The 14,992-nt window shown below is 39.2% G+C and overlaps 1 protein-coding gene across 1 annotated transcript in view; it reads right to left on the bottom strand.

The window, feature by feature from the left end:
* Nucleotides 1-14,992, bottom strand: part of ATP10B (ATPase phospholipid transporting 10B (putative)) — a 581,864-nt gene that overhangs the window by 198,282 nt on the left and 368,590 nt on the right. Inside the window, 1 exon segment of the mRNA XM_060296561.2 lies at nucleotides 1,312-1,359. Within this exon segment, the coding sequence (XP_060152544.2) occupies nucleotides 1,312-1,359 (48 nt within the window).

The raw sequence follows: 14,992 nt of genomic DNA on the forward strand, positions 1-14,992 counted from the left end.
GGGCATACCTGTCATAGTTTTGCCATTGCAACACTGATGAGTAATATACATTTGCAGTTTTATCATCTTTGCTTATTCACTCAGTCTCTTGTAAAGCAATTTCTATTTTTGAGCTGTAGTTGCCTCAGCAAGAAATTCTCCTACTCTGTGTGTATCTCTATGGTCAAGCTTCAAGACCCCTCCCCCCAATAAAAAGATCCATTAGTGCGGAATTTGCTGAAAAAACCCATCTTCATCCTTTCCAGCTCCATGACGATTTCATGGACTTCAATCATTCCAAAGTTTTGCTTGTATCTTTCCAGAAGAAAGAACCTTGAAAACTTTAGTCTCTTTCTTCTTAATTATTACAATGATGAGAAGAATGATGGCAGGATAGGAGGAAGCGCTTTTTGCTTTGTTGAAAAATGTAAGCTTTATCACTTTGGAAAGGAGGCACCTTAAAGGCAACATGACTGAAATGGATAGAAGCACAACCAGGAAAATCAGAGGAATGGTGGGCTTTTCATGAAATACACAAATACAGTGATGAAGAAGGTTTTTGGAAAACTTAATGGAGAAGTGTACTTTAGGACAGAAGATTCGAAAGTGTGATCTGAAAAACATACGGGATTTCTTGGAAGTACTGCAGGGGCAGGTGTAGGGGACAGGAGTGTGTGTGGGGTTTGGTTGGGTGGCCACTGGTTTCTTTTTTCAACCTACACTCCTCAGCTCCCCTCACGTTCTCCTTTATGAATTATGTTTCCATGCAAGGCTTAGTTGTGAGTAAACATCGTAAGTTTGAAAACCACGCATTTAGATAAGTAAAAGAAAGTACCATTTCACATAACGGCCAAATAAATAACTGAATCCATTATATGAAGGAGTGCGTTAAAGGATTAAGACAAAATCATTGATTCAAAAAGTTTGGACCATTTTCTGAAGGATAAGGCCAAAAAGTGCTGCTGGAGGAGGCTGTGCCCTGTCTAACACTACAGTGAGGAAACATCTCGCCCTTTTCTGGGAAACATACGTTAGCTGGAACTCAGTATAAGTCTAAATTCCCAGTCTTGAAATTGCTCTTGTGGAGGTGGCACCCTGCTTTTGCTGAATACCCTTTCTAGAAGAACCCTTGTTGTTGACACAGAAAATAGCACACTTGCTCCTGAGCTGGTAGGAAGACTGAAGAAGTAGCAAGGACTCAGAATGAATTAACTCTGATTTACAAAGCAGCATCACTGACACACGTGATAATTAAAATCTCACATTAGCCATTATTTTATTTGCTTTGCTACGCAACACATGCGCACACACAGAAAAAAGTGTCATTCTTACTGTGATCTGAAGAATGTCTGGGTTTTCTTGGGAGCACTTCAGGGATGGCTGTAGGATAGAGAAGTTGTTTTGAAAACCGAAAGAGACAGAGGATTTTAAATGAATGAAGTCTACCATTGATCCAACACCTATTATGCGGCACAGATCATCACAAATAACTGAATAATGCTGACGGCGGCTAATATTTATTGAGTCCTCGTCTTGTGTCCGTACTGGTGTAAACGTTTTATATATACGTATTAACGAATTTAACCCACATACCAGCCTTAGGAGGTAGGTGCTCTTATGATCTTTATTTTTACAGATGAGGAAACTGAGGCACAGAGTACTACAAAGGAAGTGGCAAGGTCAGGATTGAAATGTAGACTGCCTGGCTTCAGATCCCATGATCTGAATGACTATACTATGGTTTCTTAATTTATAAAGTTCCTTAAAGAAAATATCTTACTAAACCCTTACAAAACAATCATCTCACTTTACAGAAGAGAAACCTGAAGTTCAAAAAAGATAAGAAACTTGCCATACGTCATACAACTAGGAAATTATACAAAGGGGCTTTGAGTTCAGATTTGAATCCAAAGTTTATGGTAATTTCTATGGTAGCCTCTCACATATAGTATCTGTTACAGCCATTTTCTGTTAAATATATACAGACATAGAGAAAACCAATGGTATGATGACAAAACTCTGTCAAACAGCATTATCATCTTCCTGAACACCATCCACATAAATTTCTAACTCTCGATTGCTTGTTAAACTTAGACCTGAGAAGAAGGTTGCTGGGAAATAGATGTTATGATGAATCACGGTTTTTATGTGGCTCAGGATTTTATTGTTTCTTGGTTAGGAAAGAGGCGATGAAAAGTCAAAATAGATAAGCTTTCAAAGACATGTAATCAGGGCTACAAATAAAGATGTGAAATGAAACTCCAGGATGTGTTGTAAGTTCCTGTGGAAGTGAAAGATGTGTTCAGACACTATGTTTTAGCAGATTGGGTCCTATGTGACCTCCAGGCTATACCTTGACTTTAAAGTTATTGGTGTAACTCAATCCGTACTTATTGATGAAGATTACCCAAGATGAGGCCACTATTGTCACTGATGTGAAAATTCTAAGTAAGTGTTGATTTTCTTAGAATTCTTAGATTTCTTAGAATTGATTACCCAGGAGGCCACACTCAGCTGTCACTAAAGGAAGCAGGCAGTCCTGTGGCCACTGCAGTTAGCACTACAGAGTTAGAAGCAGATGCTCCCCATTGGGTGGCAGCCCCTCACATGGGAAAAGGGAGCTAAAGGACATAGAACTGAAACATCTTATTCACTTAATTTTTCTAAAGTTTTACTGGGATTGAATGTATAATAAACTATGTATATGTAAATTACACAATTTAATGAGTGTGACATACTATACATTCATGAGAGCATCACTGCAGCCAAGATGACGAATATATCCATCATCCCCAAAGCTTCCTTTTGCCCCTTTATAAGTCCCCACCCCTTACCCATCCCTGTCCTCTAGGAAACGACTGATTTGCTTTCTGTCTTATAGATGATTTAGTTTTTAGAATTTTATATAAGTGGAACCACACAGTATAGATGTTCTTTTGTTTTCTGATGGTGGGGGATGTGTGTCTGGCTCCTTTTACTCAGCGTAATTATTCTGATAATCATCTATCTAGTGTGTATCAGTAATTTGTTCCTTTTTGCTGCATGGATATACCACAATTTCTTTATTTACTTGGTGATGGACGTTCAGGTGGTTTCCAGTTTGGGGCCATTATAAATAAAGTTGCTCTGAATTTCTCTACATGTGTGGATACGTGTTTCTCTTTTCTCTTGGGTAAATACTGTACTTACGAGGGAGTAGCTCGGTCAAATCATGGGTGTAAGTTTAATTTTTTTTTTTTTGAGAAACTGTTGGAGTTTTTACTAGGAGATTTTTCCATTTTGCATTCCCAACAGCAGTGTATGAGTGTTCTAGTTGCTCCACATTCTTGACAATACTTCTATGATTAGTCTTAAATTTTTTTTTCCAATAAACTGTGCAATCTGTATTTTTTCTAACATCTTTATTGGAGTATAATTGCTTTACAGTGGTATGTTAGTTTCTGCTTTATACCAAAGTGAATCAGCTACACATATACATATATCCCCATATGTCCTCCCTCTTGAGTCTCCCTCCCACCCTCCCTATCCCACCCCTCTAGGTGGTCACAAACATGGAGCTGATCTCCCTGTGCTATGCGGCTGCTTCCCACTAGCTATCTATTTTACATTTGGTAGTGTATATATGTCCATGCCACTCTCTCAGTTCACCCCAGCTTACCCTTCCCCCAGCCCACGTCCTCAAGTCCATTCTCTATGTCTGTGCCTTTATTCCTGTCCTGCCCCTAGGTTCTTCAAACCAATTTTTTTTAAGATTCCAATGTATCTGTTAGCATATGGTATTCGTTTTTCTCTTTCTGACATACTATACTCTGTATGACAGACTCTAGGTCCATCCACCTCACTACAAATAGTTCAATTTAATTTCTTCTTATAGCTGAGTAATATTCCATTGTATATATATGTGCCACATCTTCCTTATCCATTCATCTGTCGATGGACACTTAGGTTGCTTCCATGTCCTGGTTACTGTAAATAGAGCTGCAATGAACATTGTGGTACATGACTCTTTTTGAATTATGGTTTTCTCAGGGTATATGCCCAGTAGTGGGATTGCTGAGTCGTATGTTAGTTTTTTACCTTTTTAAAGAACCTCCTTATTGTTCTCCATAGTGGCTATATCAATTTACATTCCCACCAACAGTGCAAGAGGGTTGCCTTTCTCCATACCCTCTCCAGCATTTATTGTTTCTAGATTTTTTGATGATGGCCATTCTGATGGGTGTGAGGTGATACCTCACTATAGTTTTGATCTGCATTTCTCTAACGATTAGTGGTGTAGAGCATCCTTTCATGTGTTTGTTGACAATCTGTCTGTCTTCTTTGGAGAAATGGCTATTTAGGTCTTCTGCCCATTTTTGGATTGGGTTGTTTGTTTCTTTAATATTGAGCTGAATGACCTGATTGTAAATTTTGGAGATTAATCCTTTGTCAGTTGCTTCATTTGCAAATATTTTCTCCCATTCTGAAGGTTGTCTTTTCATCTTGTTTATGGTTTCCTTTGCTGTGCAAAAGCTTTTACGTTTCATTAGGTCCCATTTGTTTATTTTTGTTTTTATTTCCATTTCTCTAGGAGGTGGGTCAAAAAGGATCTTGCTGTGATTTATGTCATAGAGTTTTCTGCCTATGTTTTCCTCTAAGAGTTTTATAGTGTCTGGCCTTACATTTAGGTCTTTAATCCATTTTGAGTTTATTTTTGTGTATGGTGTTAGGGAGTGTTCTAATTTCATTCTTTTACATGTAGCTGTCCAGTTCTCCCAGCACCACTTACTGAAGAGGCTGTCTTTTCTCGATTGTATATTCTTGCCTCTTTTATCAAAAATAAGGTGACCATAGGTGCATGGGTTTATCTCTTGGCTTTGTGTTCTGTTCCATTGATCTGTATTTCTGTTTTTGTGCCAGTATCATACTGTCTTGATTACTGTGGCCTTGTAGTATAGTCTGTAGTCCAGAAGCCTGATTCTTCCAGGTCCGTTTTTCTTTCTCAAGATTGCTTTGGCTATTCAGGGTCTTCTGTGTTTCCATACAAATTGTGAAATTTTTTGTTCTAGTTCTGTGAAAAATGCCATTGGCAGCTTGAAAGTGATGGCATTGAATCTGAAGATTGCTTTGGGAAGCATAGTCATTTTCACAATGTTGATTTTCCAATCCAAGAACATGGTATATCTCTCCATCTGTTGGTATCATCTTTAATTTCTTTCATCAGTGTTGTACAGTTTTCTGCATACAGGTCTTCTGTGTCCTTAGGTAGATTTATCCCTAGGTATTTTATTCTTTTTGTTGCAATGGCAAATGGGAGTGTTTCCTTAATTTCTCTTCCATATTTTTCATCATTGGTGTATAGGAATGTAAGAGATTTCTGTGCATTAATTTTGTATCCTGCTACTTTACCAAATTCATTGACTAGCTCTAGTAGTTTTCTGGCAGCATTTTTAGGATTCTCTATGTATAGTATCATGTCATCTGCAAACAGTGACAGTTTTATTCTTCTTTTCTCATTTTGATTCCATCTATTTCATTTTCCTTCTCTGAGTGCTGTGGTTAAAACTTCTAAATGTATGCTGAATAGTGGTGAGAGTGGACAACCTTGTCTTGTTCCTGATCTTAGTGGAAATGTTTTCAGTTATTCAACATTGAGGACGATATTGGCTGTGGGTTTGTCATATAAGGTCTTCATTATATTCAGGTAAGTTCTCTTTATGCCTCTTTACTGGAGGGTTTTTTTTTTTTATCATAAATGGGTGTTGAATTTTTTCAAAAGCTTTTCATGCATCTATTGAGATGATCATATGGTTTTTATCCTTCAGTTTGCTAATATGGTGTATCACATTGCTTGATTTGTGTATACTGAAGAATGCTTGCATTCCTGGGATAAACCCCACTTGATCACGGTGTATGATCCTTTTAATGTGCTGTTGGATTCTGTTTGCTGGAATTTTGTTGAGGATTTTTGCATCTATGTTCATCAGAGATATTGGCCTATAGTTTTATTTCTTTGGGACATCTTTGTCTGGTTTGGTATCAGGGTGATGGTGGCCTTGTAGACGAGTTTGGGAGTGTTCCTCCCTCTGCTATATTTTGGAAGAGTTTGAGAAGGATTCATGTTAGCTCTTCTCTAAATGTTTGATAGAATTTGCCTGTGAAGCCATCTGGTCCTGGGCTTTTGTTTGTTGGAAGATTTTTAATCACGGTCTCAATTTCAGTGCTTGTGATTGGTCTGTTTAAATTTTCTATTTCTTCCTGGTTCAGTCTCAGAAGGTTGTGCTTTTCTAAGAATTTATCCATTTCTTCCAGGTTGTCCATTTTATTGGCATATAGTTGCTTGTAGTAATCTCTCATGATCCTTTGGATTTCTGCAGTGTCACTTGTTACTCCTCCTTTTCCATTTCTAATTCTGTAAATTTGAGTCTTTTCCGTTTTTTTCTTGATGAGTCTGGCTAATGGTTCATCAACTTTGTTTCTCTCTTCAAAGAACAAGCTTTTAGTTTTATTGATCTCTGCTATCATTTCTTTCATTTATTTCAGGTCTGATTTTTATGATTTCTTTCCTTGTGCTAACTTTAGGGTTTTTTGTTCTTCTTTCTCTAATTGCTTTAGCTGTAAGGTTAGGTTGTTTGAGATTTCTTGTTTTTTGAGGTAGGATTGTATTGCTATAAAACTTCCCTCTTAGAACTGCTTTTGCTGAATCCCATAGGTTTTTGGTTGTCACGTTTTTATCATCATTTGTTTCTAGGTATTTTATGATTTCCTCTTTGATTTCATCAGTGATCTCTAGGTTATTTAGTAGTGTATTGTTTAGCCTCCATGTGTTTGTATTTTTTACAGATTTTTCCTGTAATTGATATCTTGTTTTACAGCATTGTGGTCGGAAAAGATACTTGATACGATTTCAATTTTCTTAAATTTACCAAGGCTTGACTTGTGACCCAAGATATGATCTATCCTGGAGAATGTTTCATGAGCACTTGAGAAGAAAGTGTATTCTGTTGTTTTTGGATGGAATTTCCTAATAATATCAATTAAGTCCATCTCGTTTAATGTATCATTTAAAGTTTGTGTTTCCTTATTTATTTTCATTTTGGATGATCTGTCCACTGGTGAGAGTGGGGTGTTAAAGTCCCCTACTATGATTGTGTTACTGTTGATTTCCCCTTTTATGGCTGCTAGCATTTGTCTTAGGTACTGAGGTGCTCCTATGTTGGGTGCATAAATATTTACAATTATTATATCTTCTTCTTGGATTGATCCCTTGATCATTATGTAGTGTCCTTCTTTGTGTCTTATAATAGTCTTTATTTTAAAGTCTATTCTGTCTGATATGAGAATTGCTACTCTAGCTTTCTTTTGATTTCCATTTGCATGGAATATCTTTTAACATCCCCTCATTTTCATTTTGTATGTGTCCCTGGGTCTGAAGTCGATCTCTTGTAGATAGCATATATACAGGTCTTGTTTCTGGATCCATTCAGTCACTCTATGTCTTTTGGTTGAAGCATTTAATCCATTTACATTTAAGTTAATTATCGATATGTATGTTCCTATTACCATTTTCTTAATTGTTTTGGGTTTGTTATTGTAGGTCTTTTCCTTCTCTTGTGTTTCCTGCCTAGAGAAGTTCCTTTAGCATTTGTTGTAAAACTCGTTTGGTGGTGCTGACTTCTCTTAGCTTTTGCTTGTCTGTAAAGGTTTTAATATCTCCGTTGAATCTGAATGAGATCCTTGCTGGGTAGAGTCATCTTTGTTGCTGGGCTTTCCCTTTCATCACTTTTAATATATCCTGCCACTCCCTTCTGGTTTGCATAGTTTTTGCTGAAAGATCAGCTGTTAATCTTATGGGGATGGCCTTGTATGTTCTTTGTTGCTTTTCCCGTGGTGCTTTTAATATTTTTTCTTTGTATTTAATTTTTGATAGTTTGATTAATATGTGTTTTGGCATGTTTCTCCTTGGATTTATCCTGTATGAGACTCTCTGTGCTTCCTGGACTTGATTGACTATTCCCCTTCCCATATTAGGGTAGTTTTCAGCTATAATCTCTTCAAATATTTTCTCAGTCCCTTTCGTTTTCTCTTCTTCTTCTGGGACCCGTGTCATTTGAATGTTGCTGCATTTATTGTTGTCCCAGAGGTCTCTGAGACTGTCCTCAATTCTTTTCATTGTTTTTTCTTTATTCTGCTCTGTTGTAGTTATTTCCACTCTTTTATCTTCCAGGTCACTTATCTGTTCTTCTGCCTCAGTTATTCTGCTGTTGATTCTTTCTAGAGAATTCTTAATTTCATTTATTGTGTTGTTCATCATTGTTTGTTTGCTCTTTAGTTCTTCTAGTTTCTTGTTAAATGTTTCTTTTATTTTCTCCATTCTATTTCCATCTTTAGTATCATTTTGGATCATCTTTAGTATCATTACTCTGAATTTTTTTTCAGGTAGACTGCCTATTTCCTCTTCATTTGTTTGGTCTGGTGGGTTTTTACCTTGCTCCTTCATCTGCTGTGTATTTCTCTGTCCTATTTGCCCATCTTATTGTGTTTGGGGTCTCCATTTTGCAGGCTGCAGGGTCATAGTTCCCGTTGTTTTTTGTGTCTTCCCGCAGTGGTTAAGCTTGGTTCAGTGGGTTGTGTAGGCTTCTTGGTGGAGGGGACTGGTGCCTCTATTCTGGTGGATGAGGCTGGATCTTGCCTTTCTGGTAGGCAGGACCACATCAGGTGGTGTGTTTTGGGGTATCTGTGACCTTATTATGATTTCAGGCAGCCTCTCTGCTAATGGGTGGGTTTGTGTTCCTGTCTTACATAGGGTGTCTAGCACTGGAGCTTGCGGGTCGTTGAGTGGAGCTGGGTCTTAACGTTGAGATGGAGATCTCTATGAGAGCTTTCGCTGTTTGATATTACATGGAGCCAGGAGGTCTCTGGTGGACCAATGTCCTGAACTCAACTCTTCCACCTCAAAGGCTCAGGCCTGACACCCTGCTAGAGCACCAAGACACAGTCAGCCACACAGCTCAGAAGAAAAGGGAGAAAAAAAGAAAGAAAGAAAAAAATAAAATAAAGTTATTAAAATTAAAAAATTATTAAAAATAAGAAAATTAAAAATAATAAAAAAAGAAAAAAAGAAGGAAGAGAGCAACCAAACCAAAAAAGAAATCCACCAATGATACCAAGTGCTAAAAACCTTACTAAAAAACCAAAAAACAGACAGACAGAACCCTAGGACAAATGATAAAAGCAAATGTATACAGACAAAATCACAGAAAGAAGCACACACATACACACTCACAAAAAGAGAAAAAGGAAAAAAAGTGTATCTATAAATAACAAAAAGGAAGAGAGCAAACAAATCAATGAACAAATCTACCAATGATAATAAACTCTAAATACTAAACTAAGATAAACATAAAACCAGAAACAAATTAGACGCAGAAAGCAAACCCCAAGTCTACAGTTGCTCCCAAAGTCCCCCACCTCAATTTTGAGATGATTCGTTGTCTATTCAGTTATTCTAAAGATGCAGGGTACATCAAATTGATTGTGGAGATTTAATCCACTGCTCCTGAGGCTGCTAGGAGAGATTTCCCTTTCTCTTCTCTGTTTGCACAGCTCCTGGGGTTCACCTTTGGATTTGGCCTCGCCTCTGTGTGTAGGTCACTTGAGGGCATCTGTCCTTCACTCAGACAGGACGGGGTTAAAGGAGCAGCTGATTAGGGGGCTCGGGCTCACTCAGGCCAGGGGGAGGGAGGGGTACGGAGTGCAGGGCGAGCCTGCGGTGACAAAGGCCAGCGTGATGTTTTACTAGCCTTACGCACGCCTGGTTTTCTCCCCAGGAAGCTGTCCCTGGATCATGGGACACTGGCAGTGGCAGGCTGCACAGGCTCCTGGGAGGGGAGGTGTGGACAGTGACCTGTGCTTGCACACAGGATTCTTGGTGGTTGCAGCAGCAGCCTTAGTGTTTCATGCCTGTCTCTGGTGTCCGCTCTGATAGCTGTGGCTCATGCCCATCTCTGGAGCTCGTTTAGGTGGTGCTCTGAATCCCCTCTCCTCATGCACCCTGAAACAATGGTCTCTTGCCTCTTAGGCAGTTCCAGACATTTTCCCGGACTACCTTCCAGCTAGCTGTGGCACACTAGCCCCCTTCAGACTCTGTTGACACAGCCAACTCCAGTCCTCTCCCTGGGATCCGACCTCCGAAGCCCAAACTTCAGCTCCCAACCCCCACCTGTCCCAGCAGGTGAGCAGACAAGCCTCTCAGGCTGGTGAGTGATGGTCGGCACCAATCTTCTGTGCGGGAATCTCTCTGCTTTGCCCTCCGTACCTGTTGCTGTGCTCTCCTCCGTGGCACCGAAGCTTCTCCCCCCCCGCCCCCAGTCTCTGCCAGTCAAGGGGCTTCCTAGTGTGTGGAAACCTTTCCTCCTTCACAACTCCCTCCCAGAGGTGCAGGTCTCATCCCTATTCTTTTGTCTCTTTTTTTTTCTTTTGCCCTACCCAGGTACATGGGGGAGTTTCTTGCCTTTTGGGAGGTCTGAGGTCTTCTGCCGATGTTCAGTAGGTGTGCTGTAGGAGTTGTTCCACATGTAGATGTATTTCTGATGTATTTGTGGGGAGGAAGGTGATCTCCATGTCTTACTCCTCTGCCATCTTGAAGGTCTCTCCAGTCTTTTAAATTTTTAACCATTCTAGTGTGTTGTTGGTATCTCATTGTGGTTTAATTTGCAATTCCTTAATGACTAAAGATCGCACAGCTTTTCATGTGTCTTTTACCATCTGTAAACTTTTTTTTTTGGGTAAAATATCAGTTTTCCTTTTTAAAAAATGGATTGTTGTCTTATTTTTAGGTTATAGGAGTTTTGTACACATTTTAGTTATAAGGTCTGTGTTGGATATACGTCATGCAAATATCTTCTCCCAGTCTATAGCTTGCTTTTTAATTTTTGTAACAATGGCTTTTGAAGTGCAAAGTTTTAGATTTTATGAAATCTGAATTATTGGTTTTCTTCTTTTACAGTTCAGGCTTTTGTGTCATATTTAAGAAATCTTTCAAGCCCAAGGTCACTAAGATGTTTCTCTTATTTTTTTCTAGAAGTTTTGTAATTTTAGATCTTATATTTAGGTTTATAATCAATTATGAGTTTTTGTTTAGGATGTAAGATTGAAAGATCATTTATTTTTGCATACAGTGGTCCACTTTTTTCTAGCACCATTTGGTGCAAAGATTATCTTTTTCCCATTGAACTGCCTTGGTGCTTTTGTCAAAATCAATTGACTATGTATGTAAGTTCATTTCTAGACTCTCTATTCTGTTTTATTGATCTATATGTACAGACTCAAATTTGACATAAAAGTAGTCATGCTTTCCTAGAGGGCCTTGATTGTTAGAATCTTTTTATTTGCTTTAAAAGTAGACATGACCAAATCAAATGACAACAAAGGGGATGATTTATACGTGGGTAGGGAACATACTGGGCTGATGTTCACTGGAGTATAAACTTTGTGAGAATAGAGACAATGTATTATTCACACTTATTCCCAATGAACGAATTGAAAGATTAGGCACGATATCATTGGAAGATGGTTGAAATAGCAACCAGGTAATCTGGGTCTAGTTCTGGCTTTGTCATTCACTAGTATTTGATCCTGGGTAGCTAATTTAATCTTCTAAGCCTCCATTTTCAGAAAAGGGGATTGTTAAAAACAGGTAAGTAATAGAACACTGGAGAATCACTGTAGTAAGGATGGGGGTGTATATGAGGTGGGGGGGCTAGACCTGACACTACTGCTCTCTCCACAATCTAATGGCTAACGTGGAAAGTAGTTCAATTTGCTTTGTGTGATAACAGAACAGGATTTCTCAGTCTTAGCACTACTGACATTTTAGGCCAGACAATTCTTTGCTGTGAGGGACTATCCCGTATACAATAGAATGTTTAGCAACAACACTGGCACTCTACACAGAGGGCCTGTAGCACTCCCCTCCCAAGTGTGGCAGCCAAAAATGTGCCCAGACATAATCAACTGTCTATGAGGGCAAAATCAGCATGGTAGGGAACCACTGCTATAGAAGGTACAAATGGTATTCAGTATAGTAGGCTGTAGGGAGACAACATTTTCAATAGCAAGGGGACTTAATCATGGTCAGAATTACCCATGGGAAACTCAAGCTGTCTGTGGTGGAGGTGGTGGTGAATGTGAGTTTTCTAAAATATGTCAACAGGAGGTGGCTACACATCACAGTGGGTACTTAGATAAGCAGCAGATGCCCAAACTAGGTAAAGCCTTTCTAAACCTCCATTTTCTCCTCTGTAACACAGGTAAAATTATGTCACCACCGCAGGGTTTTATAATGATTAAATGAGATGTCAACCATAAAGTCCTGGGAACAGCACCCAGCACAGAGTATATGCTTAATACGTGGTGGATATTGTTGTTGTTACTGGGAACAACAATTGTTGTTGTTACTGGGAACTTCTACTGTAGAAGCAGAAACTCCTGCACTCCAGAAATACGTTCCTACAGCAGAAAGCTTTGGCCCCTGTCCATTCTCTTCCCAGTACTTCTGTGAGGGAAGAGAAGATGATTACCTGACTGATCAAAGCACTGACAAGGAGATAACTAGCAGTCAAGGTCTTGTACCCTGACAAGCTTTAGCCTCATTCTTGAACTTCTGTCTCCCGGTTTCTGCATGGTAAGCAGATACAGGCAGGCCTGGTCCCTGTCTGCCAGCCTCTCTTTTTCTGACTCAGTGTCCCCAGATAGGTGAATGGACTTGGGCCTCTCTTGGGGCCTGATTATCTCTCTTTTCCGACCAACATATTTTGGAATACTGGGTCAAGATTTAGATAGGAAGGGGAGAGAAAGACAGACACAGAGACAGAGACAGACAGAGACAGGCTAGGTAAGAAAAATAATAGAGTTCTCGGTAAGCCCTGTGATTCAACCTGCCCTCTTTATTTACCAGAGCTTTGCAACGTTCCCAACGCTATCAATGATGTAGTCCTTTGCATACCTTTTATTGTTAGCTATTGTACATGATTTTCTTGAGAAACTTATAAAGTGGTAAGATAATTAGTAGAGCTGGATTTGGGTCTGTTAGAGTCCCAGACTGCAGAATAACCATCAAATCAGCAACCCAGTCTATAATAACTTAAACTATAATTTTTAGATTTCCTTCCACCAATAAAAATTTTTTGTTTCAAGAATCTGGAAAAGAAGGTTAGATTTGCCTTTCAGAGTCCTTTTAAGCTCTAATTATTTTCTCTGAGTTTGTTTTACCTGACATGCATAAAATTCTAGGCATGCACTGTTAAATATTTTGCACCCTTCAAGATAAGGAAAGCTCTGCCTGGTACTGGTCTGGCGGATCAATCTATATTATAATTTTTTTCAAAGCCTCTTATGGGATGACAATTCACTTTTTAATAACACCTTAGTCTTTAAATTGTATCATGAAGGAAACACAGGTGAGCATGATAGCTTATTCAAAGACTCTAAACATGATAATAGGAGGATAATTTTGTCACCCATGAATGATGTGTCTGTAATCATCTTTGGTGTAATATACAACAAGAAAATAAAACAGAACTAGATTTTTTTTTTAAGATCGTGGCTTCTCCTTGTGTTTTACTGAACTCAGTAAGGCATGGGTGAACATCTGAGTTCTTTCTACACTTAGACTTTCCAAACATCAGAGTGTATGTTTTATAGACACCTATGGCAATAAGCTGTGTAGTAACAGTCAATATGTCTGCACACAAAGGAGTATTCAGCTGTCTGCTCTTTCCTGCACACTCTCCTCCCATCTCTATTCACGGTCTGCATGCGAACATTTCCTTCTTCACCCACCATCCTCTCCAAAGGCAGATTCTTTTCCCTTTACAAGCAACTTCCTCCAGAGTGGAAATCCACATGTTATACCTATTTCCTTAATTCTATTTCCTGTGCGAATACAGTTACTCACCCCCCCCCCCCATGCTTGCTCTGGCCCTGTCCCAGAATTTGCTTGTTTGTAGGAATTCTGGCATTCTTGGGCATCCACTGACTTTACTACCATAGCCATGACTTCAGAGACTGCATCCAGGCCACACTCGGATGTGCTCAGACTCAGTCTGCAGCTGTTTCATGAACGTTCTCAGAGTTGCATCCTTAGATAACAGAAGACAGTGCCAGCAGTTTGAGGATATGATTCCCAAATTCTAAACACCAAGGCAGAGGTCAACTTCCATTTTTATCCTAGGCAAATCAGGCAATCCCAGCACCTGCTACCCTCAGCACATAAGTCAACACCTCCACTTACATACTGCTAACAGGCACTTTGCAAACACTTAGAACAGCAGTGTTGGTATTTCAGTGAAAGGAGGTGTGACCAGGTTTTAAACTGTGTGCTTGCAGCTTCAAATAATCAATAACTGAGCAGGTTAGGATCCTTCATTCCCAAGGAATCCTTGCTGCCTACATAAACCCAAAGACACAATGAGCCTGGATAAAAGGTACTGTGATTGCCTCTTATGTCCTGGTCAGCAAAATGAGGATTTTCCGATTTCCCGGTTAGGGTTCCTATGCTTTTGGATTATATGACATAACATTTCCAAAGAAATTTTGGGAGCTGATCTATGATTGTCAAGATTTTACTTTCCAAATTAAGTCAAACCGAAACCAAAAGCTAAGCTACTTTTACTCTCATCATGCTTTTACTCTGTAAAGAATATTAGGTAGGACATACTCTTAGAATAAACGCAAATCCTTTAGTTAACTAAATTTAACTTAATAAAAAACATATTACATGTTTTTAATAGTTCTCATTTTGCTGAAGACTGATTTGAGGGCAACACTGGTGCTGTTTCATACACACAAACACATTCACTTAGAGCAAGGTAAAAGACAGTTTGAATTTGACACCTGCTCCCCGCAGACTCTGGGGGGGTTTCCAAGCTAACCTGGGAAGTACCAGGCCCCCAGGATCCTCTGGGTTAATATTCTCACCATCGAATAATCTTCCCTAAAGTATGGGGGCAAGCCGAGGAAGCACTGCTTTGAG

The sequence above is a fragment of the Globicephala melas genome, chromosome 3 (genome assembly GCF_963455315.2).
Source record: "Globicephala melas chromosome 3, mGloMel1.2, whole genome shotgun sequence".
NCBI classification, from domain to species: domain Eukaryota; kingdom Metazoa; phylum Chordata; class Mammalia; order Artiodactyla; family Delphinidae; genus Globicephala; species Globicephala melas.